General features: G+C 49.4%; 1 protein-coding gene across 3 annotated transcripts in view; it reads left to right on the top strand.

The window, feature by feature from the left end:
* MLLT6 (MLLT6, PHD finger containing) overlaps window positions 1-15363 on the top strand; it is a 67195-nt gene that overhangs the window by 9999 nt on the left and 41833 nt on the right. For 2 of the 3 annotated variants that reach the window (XM_077806184.1, XM_077806186.1), the window contains exons 3-7: window positions 2311-2365; window positions 3983-4092; window positions 6000-6103; window positions 6881-6974; window positions 9049-9156. In XM_077806184.1, the coding sequence (XP_077662310.1) occupies window positions 2311-2365; window positions 3983-4092; window positions 6000-6103; window positions 6881-6974; window positions 9049-9156 (471 nt within the window). The remainder of the gene's footprint in view (window positions 1-2310; window positions 2366-3982; window positions 4093-5999; window positions 6104-6880; window positions 6975-9048; window positions 9157-15363) is intronic. The other variant, XM_077806185.1, reaches the window with a different exon arrangement.

A 15363-nucleotide genomic window follows, 5' to 3' on the forward strand; every position in this document is an offset into this window, starting at 1 on the left:
CTGGTGGAGATGGGAAGCAGGAGTCTGGTGTGAGGCAGGGATGGTCCTGGGGCTGGCGGTGCTGTGGAGAGGGTCCGGCGTTAGTTGGGTCTCGTCTTCTCCCCATCTGCCATGGCCATTTCTCTCAGTGGGGCCAGCCCCCCTCACCGCCACAGCGCACCGCCTCTGGGGCCAGTTCCTCACTCTCTGGGGCTGCCTGCCCCTTTCCCTTCTCCACACCAGGCATCCTACCCTCGCCCACTGCAGCCCCCCATTGACCGGCTGAGGGACGATGGCGAAAGGTGGGCGGCGGGGCGCTCCAGCCATTGGTCAGAAGGAGAGCTGGGGCGGGGCTCCCTTTGGAATACCAGCCTCTGCATCCTGGCGAGTCCGAACCCTGCAGCCAGGGTGAGCTCCGGCCCTGGGCAGAGGGCCTGCTCAAAGGCCGCATACCCCTGCCAGCACTGCCAGCCCCAAAGCATCCAGAAATAACGAGCCAGGCCGAAATCACGCGATTGGCTGAAAAATCCTGAGATGATTTGAAAACATGTTTGGGTTCTTTTTGTTTGCCTGCTGCTACTTGAGTCCTGGTTTCTCCACAACCACAAGGGCCAGAAATTTACTTAAAAAAAAAAAAAAAGAAAGAAAGAAAGAAAGAAAGAAAGAAAGAAAGCTGGGAGTTTAATGTAATTCCATGACTACAGGATCTGGCACGTTAACATCAAACATCGGGAGACTTGTGATAAATACTCGTGTGTTGGGAATGGTGCTGGATTTTACACTTGGAGCGGTAGCTGCTGAGAGCACTTTATGACCAACCCATATTGTGTGAAATATCTTCCCATAAAACCAATACAGGTAAAAAAATTGGTCCCTGATAAACCATGGACAGAAAAAGGTGCAGGATTTTTTGAATTCATTGTTTCCTGCGGATGCTTTGCCCATCTTTGAGCTAAAACCCTCCAAGCTCATTTCACACGGTCATTCATAACTCTTGGGCCCAGAATTGTAAAGGGCTTTCAGGCATCGTCACACTCAGCGCAGCGAGGCCTAACTGATTTAAGAGTCTAAATCTCTTTTTCAAAAGGGATTGAACCACTTAGGAGCTAAGATTGCATTGACAGCTGATGGTATTTAGGTGTTGCAACACTGACCACAGCAGTGCCTAAATAGCTTTAAAAATCTGCTCCTCAGTCACGACTGACCGAGGCTGGACCAGTGACCTAGAAATGAAAGATTCTGTATCCCCTGAGCTAGCTTCCTTCCACCAAGTGTATTATCACAATGAGGCAAATAGAAAAGTGACCCTGGCTTAGATCCTGAGCTTGTGTGAATCACCATAGTACCACTGAAATCAGTGGAACTACTAGTGGTTCTCAACCCCTGGGGGTACGCAGAGGTCTTCCAGCAGGTACATCAACTCACCTAGATATTTGCCTAGTTTTACAACAGGCTTCATAAAAAGCACTAGCGAAATTAGTACAAACTAAAATTTCATACAGTGACTTATTTATACTGCTCTCTATGACTATACACTGAAATGTATGTACAATATTTATACTCCAGTTGGTTTATTTTATAATTATATGGTAAAAATGAGAAAGTCAGCAATTTTTCAATACAAGCAGCCTGTGACACTTCTGTATTTTTATGTCTGATTTTGTAAGCAAGTCGTTTTTAAGTGGGGTGAAACCTGGAAGTACGCAAGACAAAGCAGACTCCTGAAAGGGGTACAGGAGTCTGGAAAGGTTCAGAGCCACTGAACTACACCAATTTACACCAGTTAAGGATCCGAGCTCTTAATCACTCATTGGATCCCTCTGGTGTAAATGCAGCACTCTGGTATTAGAGAGATAAGGTCGATGCAGTAACATTTTATTGGACCAACTTCTGGTGGAGGAAGGTACAAACTTCCGATCTACGCAGAGCGCTTCTTCACGTTGGGGGCAGGAAGCCGAATAGCTCAGATGGAGGAAGCAGAGTGATTCAGACACTCTACTTCCTTCCCCAGACCTGAAGAAGAGCTCTGTGTAGCTCAGAAAGTTTATACTTTCCACCAACAGAAATTGGTCCAATAGAAGATATTACCTCAACCACTTTGCCTCTCTCATGTCTTAGGACCAACACGGCTACAACGCTTCAAACACTTTGGTATTGCAGACAGGACAATATCTGGCTCTGCTGTCGAGTATCCTCCCCCCACACACCACTTCCTCTCAGTGAAGAAAACATCATCCCACATGATCCAGCCATGTGCTACATGAGAACATCTCTGTTCCCCATTCCTTACCAGGAACCATACTAACCTCATTGTTTCTGTTTGATTTCAAGAGATGCGAGCTGTGTCCCCACAAAGACGGAGCCCTGAAACGGACCGACAATGGAGGTAAATGCCCCTGCACAGAGCAGTCAGCTTGCTTTCTCATTGCATTGTCTGCTGGGGGGATGGCAGCACCAGTTCCAGATGCAGAGTAGTGGTTAACAACCTAGAAATTACTGCACTCATTGTCCATCTAGGTTACTAGTGCTGGATGCTGTCTAGGTTGCCAACCAGTGGACAATGCTGAATGCTCCAGAGGAAGGAGTGACATCTCCCCTACCATACACACACGTACCTCCTAATGTACCTACAAAGGCAACACTATTCTCTAGAAAAAATTCCTTCCTGACCCCTAGCTGGTATTCTGGTTTATGCCCTGAAACATGGGGATGGCCTTTGTAATTTTCACCTAAGCTAGTGTCACTGCAGATGCTGCTATTATTCATATAAATACATAACCTACTAAACTATTTACTTCAATCATATGCTGTAGCGGTGAGTTACAAAGGTTAATTATGCTGGAGAGAACACCTCCGAGTAGGGATAAGAAGGGAATTGATTCTCTGAGAGAGCTAGTCAATCCTTGCCCTCTCTGCTGAGACTTCCAGCAAAGGAGTCGGTTAGTGGGGAGGCAGGACGGCGTAGTGGATAAAGAAGAGGTTCTGTTCCTAGTTCTGTCACTGTGTTGCTGGGTGACCTTGGGCAAATCACTTCACCTTCCTGTAACTTAGTTTTTCCCCATCTATAAAATAGGGAAAATGATACTTCCTTGGTAAAATGCCTTGAGATCTATGGAGGAATAAGCGCTAGGTATTCTTATCATCATTACTAGTGGCTGTTGTGATGATGGTTCAACTTGGGCTAGTGCTGTCCCAGGCAGGGTGGAGATTCTGCTTCTGCATCTGATTCTGTTGAGGATTCGGAATTTAACAATCAAACTGGGGAGGGGGGGTTGCTATAATGGAGTGGGACTTTCCTCCAGAGCTGTCCCATCCGCATCTTGTGGAGAGTTGTCCTTCTCCCAGCTGGCTGGTGGTTCTGGCTGGTCTGCAACAGTCTGAGCTTCAGATCTTGAGTGGGTCATTTGTGGGGAGGAGTGGACATTCTAAACCTGCTCTCTCCAAGAAATTTCTGTCCCTTTAGTTAAAATTTGCAGGTGGTATCTAGCCATCTGTCTACAGAGGATGGCGATCAGTTGTTCTTCATGTTCACCAAGGGTGGGACAAGAAGGAATCAGCTTAATTTGAAGCAAGACAGTGTAGGTCAGATATTAGGAAAAACTTTCTAACTCTAAGGATAAGGAAGCACTGGAACAGGCTACCGAGAGAGGCTGTCGAATCCCCATCATTGGAGGTTTTTAAGAAAAGGTTGGACAACCTCCTGCTAGAGATGGCCTAGGTTATAATTCATCCTGCCTCAAAATGTGGGGATGCCAAGATGACCTCTTGAGGTCCCTTCCAGTCCTATCTTTCACAATTAAAATCTCAAGGCCAGGATGTGATTTAGTTTAGTTCCCTCCCTTCCAGCCGGGGCCTGGCCTTGAGATTTTAATTGTGAAAGATAGGACTGGAAGGGACCTCAAGAGGTCATCTTCCATCCTACTGCCTGTTTTCTGCCCTCCCTAGGTCTCTGGCATCTCATGGGGGCCTGCTGTGATCTTCTCTCTCCCGTTTGCCTCCCCAGGCTGGGCCCATGTCGTCTGTGCTCTGTACATCCCCGAGGTGCAGTTCGCCAATGTGCTGACCATGGAGCCGATTGTCCTGCAGTATGTACCTCACGACCGTTTCAGCAAGGTGAGGCTGCTTGAGGAGGGAGAAGAGTTATTCGAGCTAAAGGACACGGTTGGAACAAGAACAAAGGGGGTTAAACTGGCCTTGAATAAACTTAGGCTGGAAGTTAGAAGAAGGATTCTGACCATCGGAGGAGTCCCTCTAGGAGCAGTGGGGAGAGCAAACAACCTAACTAGTTTTAAAATGGAGCTTGATACATTTATGAACAGGGTGATATGACAGCATGCCAACCCCTGAGTACACCCCCTTGTGGCATGGCGTGGCCCCAGTGCTTAATTTGTGCTCGGGCTCATCCCTGGCGCGTCTAGGCTTGCTGTGTTAATTATGAAAGTAAAAAAATTGCTTGAGCCCTGGCACCTCTTTCATTACAAATTAAGCACTGCATGGCCCTGCAGGCCCTCTCCTCTCTCTTTCTCATGTCATGCAATTATTTACTAGTAGACCAGAGTACTTAGACCAAGATTTCCTCCTGCTAATAAGGAGGCTTACTTATTAACTCTTGCACAAAGTACAAACTCCTTAGCTCCTCAAATCCACCCTTCTTCCGGGAGCTAATTCAGACAGGTCTCCTCTCCTCAGACATCTCACAGTCTCCACCTGGGCCTGTGTGCTCTCGACCAGGTAGACTTCTACCTCCTGCTAGCACTTCTACCTCCTGCTAGCATTTCTAGACGCTGCTCTGAGGACCTCTTTTCTCTAGGAGAACCTTCCGTCAGCTGAGCTCGTACCCTTTTATCAAGTGCAAGGGGGTTAATTATTGGCATGGGGGCTGGGCTGGGCTAGGCTAGGCTCATTCTCCTTAAAGAAGCCCTTTGTGGGTAGACTGCGCCCTGACTCCTTTTAAAGGGGCCAGCCACCCTGTGACATAAGGGCGGACTCTATGATCCAGGAGGTCTCTGTCAGTCCTTTCTCCCTTTTCTCCAGATACCCCCACCTCCATATGGTCTTTGTTGGGCCTTTTCTTATTCCCTGCATTTCCTATCCACTTTGGGTTCATTTCCGGGTATTTTATTCCCTTTCAAAAACATATAATAAAGTGAAGTCTCATTAAAATTCTAGAATCACAGGGTTAGAAGGGACCACACGGGTCATCTAGTCTAATCCCCTGCCAAGATGCAAGATTTGTTGTGTCTAAACCATCCAAGGCAGATGGCTATCCAGCCTCCTTTTGAAAACCGCCAGAGAAGGAGCTTCCATGTCTTCTCCAGGCAGACTGTTCCATTATCCTGGTGTTCTTACTGTTAGGAAGTTTTTCCTGAGGTTTAATCTAAATCTGCTCTGCTGTAGTTTGAATTCATTGCCTCTTGTCCTGCCCTGTGGCAATTCTTGCAAGTTACCTTGATTTCCCTCCATTGCCATGGCTCTGCCTCTGACTTGTGCCTTTGCATTCCCATTGCCCTCACCCGGCCCTTGCCCAGAGAACACTTCTTGTTGTGTGTGCAATGCCCCATATTGTGGTGTGAGCCACTTGTTATTTGGGGGGACAGGGGAAGACTGTGAGTGGGATTAGACTGTGTCTGTCCCCCCCCTATTATTAGGGGATGGCAGGAGTGGCGGTTCATCTGACCAATGCATTGCAGGGAGAATGGGGATGGGTCTCCCTTTGACCCACATGTTATGGGGAATTTGTGGGCTGAAGCTGTCTTTGACTCACGGGTTATGGAGAAACATGCGTGGGAGGAAAGGCAAGGAGGCTGTTATTCGGATCAATGGGGCTGAGGCTGAGTGGAACACTGAAAAATAAACCAGTATCAGTGTCACAGGAAGGAACTGATACACCCCCCGGGGAGAAGTTTGGGAAGGTCTTTGCGGACTATGGAGCAGTGTGCATGGGATGGGGAAGGCCTGCCCATTGCATGGCCTCCATGGGGTTGAGGGACAGCTCACAGCCCTCCGTTTCCTTTCCCCAGACTTGCTATATCTGTGAAGAGCAGGGCAGGGAGAGCAAAGCAGCCTCTGGGGCTTGTATGACCTGCAATCGACATGGCTGCCGGCAAGCCTTCCATGTCACCTGGTGAGTCGCCGCGGTAACGGCCCCCATCAGCTGTTTTCTGTGCCACAGCCTTGAGGCCATGTTAAGCAGCAGACAGGGCCCCACTCCAAGGGGAACTGGGCAAATAACACTGACTTTATATCCCCCACACACACCTACCAGAGGTGGAGGAGATTCCCCAGAGTTGTGTGAAATTTCACAAGAAGGAGGCATTCCCAGGGCGGGGCAGTGAGTGACGGGGATTTCCCTAGGACTGGGTGAAATCTAATGATAGAGAGGCTGACTCACAGCCCAGGGATGCTTTTTCACGAGCACAGGGCCTGGAAGAGCTTAATCAGAAATATGTGATTTTTAAGGTCCCATCTCTCATGCACCTTCAGAGCCTGTCGATCACGGGAAGGTTGGAATTCCCTGCTTTGCACTGGGAACAGCCTGGCTTCCTTGCTCATGAGCTATTGTCCCTTGGAATAATCACATGTCGCTCAGACCAGTCCCCAGCTAAATGCAAAAATTACAAATAGAGGTGGTAGACAATGTTCAACGTTTCCACTAAAACCTTTTGCGAAAATTTTCCCCACCAGCTTAGAGAGAGGTTTAAATGGTTCCAAAGTGTCAAATTTTGGTGAAAATTTTCTCCTAATGTTTTTCAAATCGCTACCCTCTCCCTCTCCCCCCATCGCAAACCATTTATTGAACAGGCCAGGATGGGAAGCATCCAGCCCTTCATGGGACAAAGCACTCAGCACATGGCCTGTTGAGGTTTATGCTCTGCCGCCTTCCCCACCTTGTGCATTTCAGTGCCCAGATGGCCGGCCTCTTGTGTGAAGAGGAAGTCCTGGAAGTCGACAATGTCAAATATTGTGGCTACTGCAAGTATCACTTCAACAAAATGGTGAGTCCCTTTGTTTCCCTGGTAGGGCTTATTCCCGCTTGAAAGGGGAGGCAGCATCTTGGGGGTTGACCCTGGATCGTCCCAATGCCTGGCAGCAGGAGAGGCCCTGAGGGGATGTAGGCGAGACCTTAGTCTGTGCCATGGACCACTCCTTGGTTCTCTTGCTCTCACAGGGCTAGCAGAGCTGCAAGTGGCTACCTTCCCTGACCTTTGACGCAAAGCACTTTAAAACTATGGGGCTGGTTCTGGCCCCCTGCTCCTGCCCCTGTAGGGCACTCTGGGAGCACTCAAGGGGCCAGGGGGAGATTCTCCAGGTGCAGGAGCAGCATAGGGCTGATGTAAGCAGCCCATTACTACTCTGGCCTAGGTGGTGGTCTTGGGACCAGTAGGGGACGTGTCAGGACGGGAGGGAATGTGGTGCTACAGGGCTCTTGGTACTAAGGGGGTTCTGAGCTGTTGTCCAACCCATATGCCTTCTTGAAGAGGTTGCTGTAAGATAGAGCAGCCCTAATTTATGCCTGGAACCAGGGGCGGCCCAAAGATGGCATGAAGACACCCAGGAGATGCAGCACAGATATATATATATATATATATATATATCCCCATCAAAATGCAGGGAGGAGGGTGACACGCTGCCCAGCATTCAGGGGAGATTTGGGGCAACAGGGAAATGGGCTCCTCCCCATTACATCACAAGAGGAATAGGAGGGAGAGGGACCCTTCCCAATTTAGAGACCCCTTCTCTCCCCAACCCTACTGGAAAGGACACCTAATCCCCAGCGCTCTCGGCCCCTACTTTGTTTGGTGGCCTTTCCCAATCTCCTTCCCACTTCTCAGGGCTGTCACATTCCGTGTCTAATATCTCCGGCCTCCTCCCCAAAGTCAAACTGGAGGCCACATTCCTGCTATGTGGGTCCCTTCATCACCCAGGACAACCATGGCCCTGTATCTGCTTTCCCGATGCACTTATAGGCAGCAGGGCTCCCCAGCAGCCACCTCACCAGGGGTCTGAGAACAGAGCCCCCCTCACCCAACATCTTACTCAAGAGCATTGGCCTTATCTAGGAAGGGGGCCTGGATGTAGAAGCCAAGCAGGGGAGTCTGGTTTGGGCCTATCTATATATATCTACCCATGTGAGCTAAGCAAGGGTTTAGGGGTGGTACAAATCAGGTCAGAGCACCATCGCTGTCACAATTCAGCTCCTCCTCATAGGTAAGCTCCTTTCCTCCTTGCTTACAAACCTCTCACACCCAGGCAGGGCCCAGCTACTTCCTCTGCCTCGTGCGTGTCTTTGTGCACTGGCCATGTGGCATACAGGTATTGGATAGTATCCCTTGAAGCAGTCTGTGAACCCTCTGGTGGCCCTCACTGTGCTGCTCTGTGCTTTCGAAACCAGTCAGAGCAGCAGTATGCATGTATAACTAGGCTTGGCATGTCAGTCGCGCATACTAAACACATTTGTTGGGCTCCCCACATGGTTTCTTCACACCATTATTGTTGTGTAAAGGGCAAAAGGCACAAGAGGCCACGAGGAGGAATCTGAAGTGGAGCGACGTATAAGAAGCAGGGGGGAGGGCTGTCCATCTGACAAGATGGAGAGTTGCTGGGGTAGGAGAGGGGAAGTCAGGTAAAGCATGTCTCATTAATCCCCTGTCCTCATTCAGCTTGCCCAGAAAGTTGGCAAGCTGTAGGTTATCCTGCTTGTAATCTTCTTTCTAGTGAAAGGGTGAAACTCCTCCAGCCTCCCTTCCCAAGACCAGCAAAGGCCATGTGGCCCCTGTTTTAGGCCACACCGACACCACGGTTGTTACAGAGGGCACAGCTGCCACTATGCCATTGTAGCCACACCTACATTGGGGGGTTGCCTTGGCTTAACTACAGCTTTCGGGGTGTGTGTGAATTTTTCATACCCCTGAGTGACGTAGTTAGATCGATCTAAATTTTAAGTGTAGCCGAGGCCTTAGTCATGATTTTGCTGAAGTGCTGAAGCATTGGCCCTGTCCTCACCATTGGCTCTTTGTTTTTTTTTGTCTGTTCTCCATTTCCTCCCCCCAAATCCCCCGCTTATCTCAGAAGACATTGCGTCACTCTGGAGGCAGCTCCTTCATCGCCGGGAGAAGAAGCCGGTCTGTGTCACCTGCTCAGGAGAAGCCTGTCTCCCACCATGAGAGGCCAAAGAAGGTAATGTTCCCCTGGGTATGTGTCTGTGCATTGAGAGAGTAAGGACTTGATCATATGGGGTGAAAGAAAGGAGAAAAGGGTGTGGGGGACACAGGTATCCTGTCTGATGTATCATTGCCATCCAAAGGGGTTCACAACTGGAGATTTGTCCACTGGGCTGCGTTTTCAAATCGCACTCTAGAAACACATGGTAAATTTGGAAGCACAGCCATGGTGCATGTGAAACACTGCACGTACAAAGGGAACACATGCCAGCAGAGGTGCCCATGTAACATGCTTCCCCTCCCTTCCCAGCGGTTGTTCCATATGGAGGATAACAGTCTACTACTGCCACCAGCTAGCAGAGTTACTTCTTTAGCTCAAGTGGGAAGAGTCTGTGCTGTGGTGCTGAAAGCAGTGGGTTCAAATACAGCCTGTGACTTATGCTTGAGGTTATGCTTACGGACTTTGGAGGCTTTGCATTCAAGGGCCAAGAGATTATGGGTCACAGAATTTTGGCCAAGTTGTTAACTGTAAACAATAAAATAATTCACAATAACAAGCAAGGTGCTTAATTAGCCAAATTAAGCACAGTCACATGGATCCTGCCCTGTGGTGCAAAACTAACCAAGGAAATGTCTCATTTTGGTTAAATGATTATTCTGAAGAACATCACACTCTGTGTCTGTCTGGAATTATAGTTATTTAAACGAGTAAGATGTGCTTACCGAAATCACGACAGTATTACATGCCATGTTAATGAGGGAGACAGAGATGTGCTCTCCTATTGGCCACACTGATGTCTTCTGAGACTTTAAGGATCAAATTCTGCTCTCAGTAATCCTGGTGTGAATCTGGAGTGACTCCATTGAAGTCATTGAGGTTTACACCAGTGGAACCAGGAGCAGAATTTAGCTCTTTGCACAAATGCAGCTGATGGTGCCATGCAAACTGGAGCAGGAACTCCTAAGGTCTTGCCCTGGGTGGTGTCTGGGGGTGTCTGGCTTGCTAGCTTTTATTTTGTCTTGTTTTAATGCTGCAGCCCTCCATAAATAAACAAACCAATTCAAATCCAGCGCAGGCTGGTAATAATCAAACTCCAGAACTCCCTGACGGCTTGTTGGGTGATTTCTGTGGAATGAATTGGGTGGGTCTCAGCCCAGTTCCCAGTGGGCAGCCACATCCACCTTAGAAAAGCAACATGGCTGCAGTGAATGCCACCTGATTTCCTTCTTGCCAGCCACATCCGAGAGGGGCTGAGTAGGTCATGAAGATTCATGTCCCATCTCGTCCCTATTGAGAGGTCTCTCCAGATCTGGGTTGACACACACCGGCCAGTATGTGCGAGCACCGTGCCGTACCTGATCCGCAGTCGAACAGGGGAGACATCAGTTTCCAGGGATGCTTGTATAAATTCACATGCACCCCACTGCTGACCCTGAAAGGGCAAATTTCCTGGTGTAGATGAGGCTAAGATACACCAGAATATATTTACTCCTCTTGTAAATTGCAGCTGCTGGGAGGGAGGGAGAGAGAAAGAGCCTTTGTGTCATGGATAGAGAGAGCTGGAGCTTGGCACCGGGTAAACAGCTGTAATGGAACGTGCTATTTTTAGCCAGCACCAGCCAGAGGGGTTGGGGGAGGGGGACGGGATCAGTGTGATTGACAGGAGCTTTGGAGATCCCAGCTGGAATTATAAGTGACTGAAGCTGCGAAGGTCAGGGACTGTAAGACGGTTACTGTATTTACATAGACTTTGGCAGCGGGGGTGACAGGGGCGGGATCATTGTCATGTGCCTAGCAGGCAGGAGTGTAGGTGGTGCTGGTCTCCATGCTGAGGCTGGAAAAACAGGTTGGCACCGGAGAAGAAGCCAGAGCAGGAGGAATGTATGTTTGTTTGCATTTCTGCAGTGCTTGCTGCTGTTGTCACGTCTGGGTGCTTCACAAACAGGGATGGACTCAGCCCCACAGAGCTGGGCGGATCATCACTGGGTTTGTACAGCCCCTAGCACAATAGGGCACTGGCCCATGACTCCATACATTACATAAATCGTAATCGTAAATCATTCCCCCATTACAGATGGGGAAACTGAGGCACAAAGAGGGCTAAGTGTAAACCTCCTCTCTTGGGGGGATGAAGCAGCTGACACGAGAATGGTCATGAAGCACCCGGCCTTGCCCCTCAACTCCCACTGAAGTCTGTGTAAGTCATGGGTGCTCAGCAATATACAGGTCCGGCCCCAGTTCGTTGTTAAGGTGCACGAATTGAAAGAATTGCCACTGAATACAGATTGTGCATGTGCTGTAACCATTCAAAGAGTGTCTAAAGCAGGACTTAAAATCTGTTACTCCCCGAACCGTTTCACAGTAAGGGTTGAGTGGCTAGGTCAGGGGACTGGCCCACAGGACTCCTGGGTTCTATGCCTGCTTCTGATGATGACCTTGGGCAAGGTCACTTTCCCTCCCCTTCTTAACCACTTGTAATATAGGCATTGCAAGACTGAGCTATCTCCCAGGGAGCATTGTAAAATGATTCCTGTTTGCAGAGCTCTCTGAGAGCCTTAATGAAAGGGATCTGGGTGTTACTAGGGTTATACCTTACTATTCTGGTAAAGACCTTCAGCTGTCCTGCCCTCCCCTCTGGCCTTCAGGAGAGGATTTGAAGCCCTGGTAAACCTTGCGTTCATCCTTTGTTGCTAATTACCTGGCTAGCGCAGGGTTTTATACTGCTGCCTCTCACGCTAGTATCTGAGTGTCTTCCATGTAAAAGCGATGGCAATAGTGAAATCCCTGGTAGACTTTATATTGCTATGGAGTTTGTACCCATAGCAGCCAATGATATGGAGCCTTAATTCCATTACCCACTTTTTAGCTTAGTAGGGAGGCCCTGGACAGGAAGGACTCAAATGAAAAGCCCCAGTCAGATTTAGGAGAAGGGTTTCCTCTTGTTTGCATCAGCCCCGATCATGTTGCCAATCCATGCTTGCGCCAACACCCGAGCAAGTCACGTTGCAACACGTTCCATCACAGCGTGACGACACGTCCTCATTCTGTTGTCATGCTGCTTTGGGGTGCCCCCCAAAAATGTGAGACTCTTGCTGTCCTGTGAATGTGTGATGGACTCGTGAAAGTCATTACTGGCCCCATGCTGGCCGTGTCTTTCCGGAGAGGGTGGCAGATGGAAGGGATAGCTTTGTGGCCTAAGCTTGGGGTTGGAACTAGCTAGACTGCCTTAGCACCATGGGTTCGACATTTGGATAGCTCAGCTGTGTCTGGTGTAATTTCCCTGGAGTCAGTAGTCTTCAACAGAATTACACAAGAGGTGGATCTTGACCACAGAGTACTACGGGGGTAGCTCTCATAAATGAGATCCTAAAAGGAGGGGATCCTGTCAGCTGTGCATAGTCATTATAGGCCACGTGGCACATTTAAGAGTAAATGGGATTTGCTGCATTATCCCTGGGCAAAATCTTCCTTCCTTTCCCCTGCTGTGCAACATAGAGGGTGCCTTCCATCCCAGAGATGGCTGGATTTCAGCAGAGCTGCATGTGCATAGGACCATACACCAAGATCCTTACATAGGTCTGAAAGCTGCAGGTGCTTCCTGTTATGTGTTTAATCCCATTGATTTGTAGGGGACTCTTCACTGCCCAGCAATTGTTTGTAACATTAGGATCATGACTTTTTACTTGATCTTCACTGAAGCAAAGCTCTAACTGAAGTGAAGAGGGAGTCAAAACAGAGTAAAGAAAGAATAAGGAGCTCAGGATTTAGCCCACTGAATTTGTGAGGAGTTGTGTCTGGGCTTTGCTAAACAAGGGCTCGTAGTTTGTAAGGAGCGTTCACTACACTGGAAAAAAAAAACCACAGCACCTGAGTTTCAGAGCCCGAGTCAATTTACTTGGGTTCACAGGGCTTGGGCCGTGGGGCTAAAAATAGGAGTGTAGATGTTCCCGCTTGGGAGCTGGGGCTCTGGCCCAAGTGACAATGTCTACACTGCTGGTTTTAGCCCCAGAGCCTGACCTCCATAAGCCCAAGTCCATTGACCCAGGCTCTGAGACTCGTTGCCGCGGGTTTTTCTTTGCCTTGTAGACTTACCCTTTGGGACAATAGACGCTGATGGTGTGGCCCTGCTAGCCTGTGTGCCTGTCCCTCTCAGGAACCTCCAAGCCCTTGTGGGTTCAGCAACCCTAACGTTTCCTTTCTCTTGTGCTGTTCCAGAAATGGCTAGCTCTCGCTTTAAGGCAGTTTGGGTTTTTTCTCCAACCACACCCAGGGCCTTAGCAAAAGCACCACTGTTTATTTCTTTGCCTTGGCATTTCCAAAGTGCCTGCTCATTGCTCAACCCTTCGGGTTGCATTTTTTGTGCGTGTGCATTTTTTTAAAACAATGCTAAGTAACGAGAAAATGCTGGATGATATCCGGATGGTGAATGAGGTACAGATGCCCGCGCCCCTTCTCCTGTTCGTCAGCTGTGAAACTTTAAAAAACAGCTATGCTCTGTAGGCTGAAGTTTTCTATGTACCTGAAGTTCCCAGGAATGGCTGGAAACAGAGACTGCTTCCTCTATGAAGTGATGGGCATTTTTAAAAATATCTGTAACAGGCCAGATCCTCAACCACTGCTGTTATTATTATTCATATTGCAGTTTTACCGAGTTGTCATAACGCAGGCCAAGGCCCCATTGTGCTGGGTGCTCTACATCCATATAGTAAGAAACAGTCCCTGCCCCCAAAGGGTTCATCATCTAAATGACTTGCCAGAAGTCACATGGCAGCTCGGTGTTAAAAGCTGGGAATAGAGCCCCCTTCCAAGTTGTAAAACAGTGGTCTAACCACTGGGCCACACTGCTTATCTATTGGGGTTTATACCAGCTTAGGATCTAGTCCAGTATATCTAAGTCCCAGCATGTGTTAGAAAGGGGTGGGGCTGTGAGATCTCACATCCAAACCCCTTTATGTTTGGTGGATGTGTTAGTGTTCCCATCTGTACCAGAACCAAACCTGCCAGGGGTCGTTTTGTTTCCACATTGGATCCAAAGTGGGGAGCAGCCTTCTTTCTTCTTTTTAATGCAGCCAAAGACTTGTGAGATCAGCATCCGGGATATTTTTGGCACGGTCAGATCCAAGTCTGATTCAGCCTCAAACCCAGCCCCCGAGCCCTGATCCAGATCCCAGTCTGAATGACACCCCTTTGGGGCGTTTCATTAGGGAGCACGGTCCGGCCCACCCCTCCCAGCAAATTCTTTGGAGCAAATAAATAGAGCCGCAACAATTTAAGAGCAGGTGCTGCTCTCATGCTTCTGCGTGAAATCCAGGGGGTAACCAGCTAACCTGACCCATCTGGGTGCTAGCACCCATGGATAAGCAGCTAACCTGACCCATCTGGGTGCCTTGACTTATCCCCCATGCACTCACTAGGCTAGCTTCCCCTCTCTCTTACACTGGTGTAACTCAGAAGGAAACCCACTGCAATGAATGGGGCCACACTGGTGGAAGAGAGAGCAGAATGAGGCCAGTAGCTTTCACTGGGGCAACATTTTTAACTCCTCCTTCCTTTCTCTGCCTTCTTCCTGCTGCTGCACCCACATCCTGGCCTCCTTGGTTTCTGGATTATTAGAGAGTAAGAACCAGAGACCGCTCGCCTCTTCCAGACTAAGATCCCAACCCCCCCCAAGGAGCCTCTTCTTCCTTCCCCCACTCCAAGCTGCTTTTCATGGTCCGCTTGCTCGGGCCCACCAGCAAATTAGGAGTGGGGCTCCGAGCAGGGAGCGGAGTGCGAGGATTGGAGCGGGGGAGGGAATAAACGCCCCAGAGAAACCGTGCACTCCTTTTTGGCAACCAGGGGATCTTGTTTCACTCCGCCCGCTGCTTGAGAGCTACAAGTTGGATTGTGTGTCTCAGTCCCGCCCCGCTATGCGAGCCCAGCTCTCCCCCCCTCCCCTTCCTTCCCCAGTCAAGCCTCTGCTCTGCTCCATGCCCAGATGCCAATCCCCAGCTGTTAAATCCTGCCTGGGGAGGATGTGTTGTTCATGAAGTTGGTTGCCTTGGGGGGAGGTCCAGAGCCAGGCTCGCCCAGCCAGCCCCGCAGGGAGCGTGCAGTGCCTGGAAGGTAGGGGGGTACTTTGTTTTTCGAGGCAAGGTGGGTGCCTGTGTGTGTGTGGAGTGGTGGGGGTGGGGGTGTTAACATATTTGCCCCCCTCCCCCTCCTCCAGTGAAGCTGCTTCCT

Source organism: Eretmochelys imbricata, chromosome 27 (genome assembly GCF_965152235.1).
Source record: "Eretmochelys imbricata isolate rEreImb1 chromosome 27, rEreImb1.hap1, whole genome shotgun sequence".
In the NCBI taxonomy this organism is placed as follows: Eukaryota; Metazoa; Chordata; order Testudines; family Cheloniidae; genus Eretmochelys; species Eretmochelys imbricata.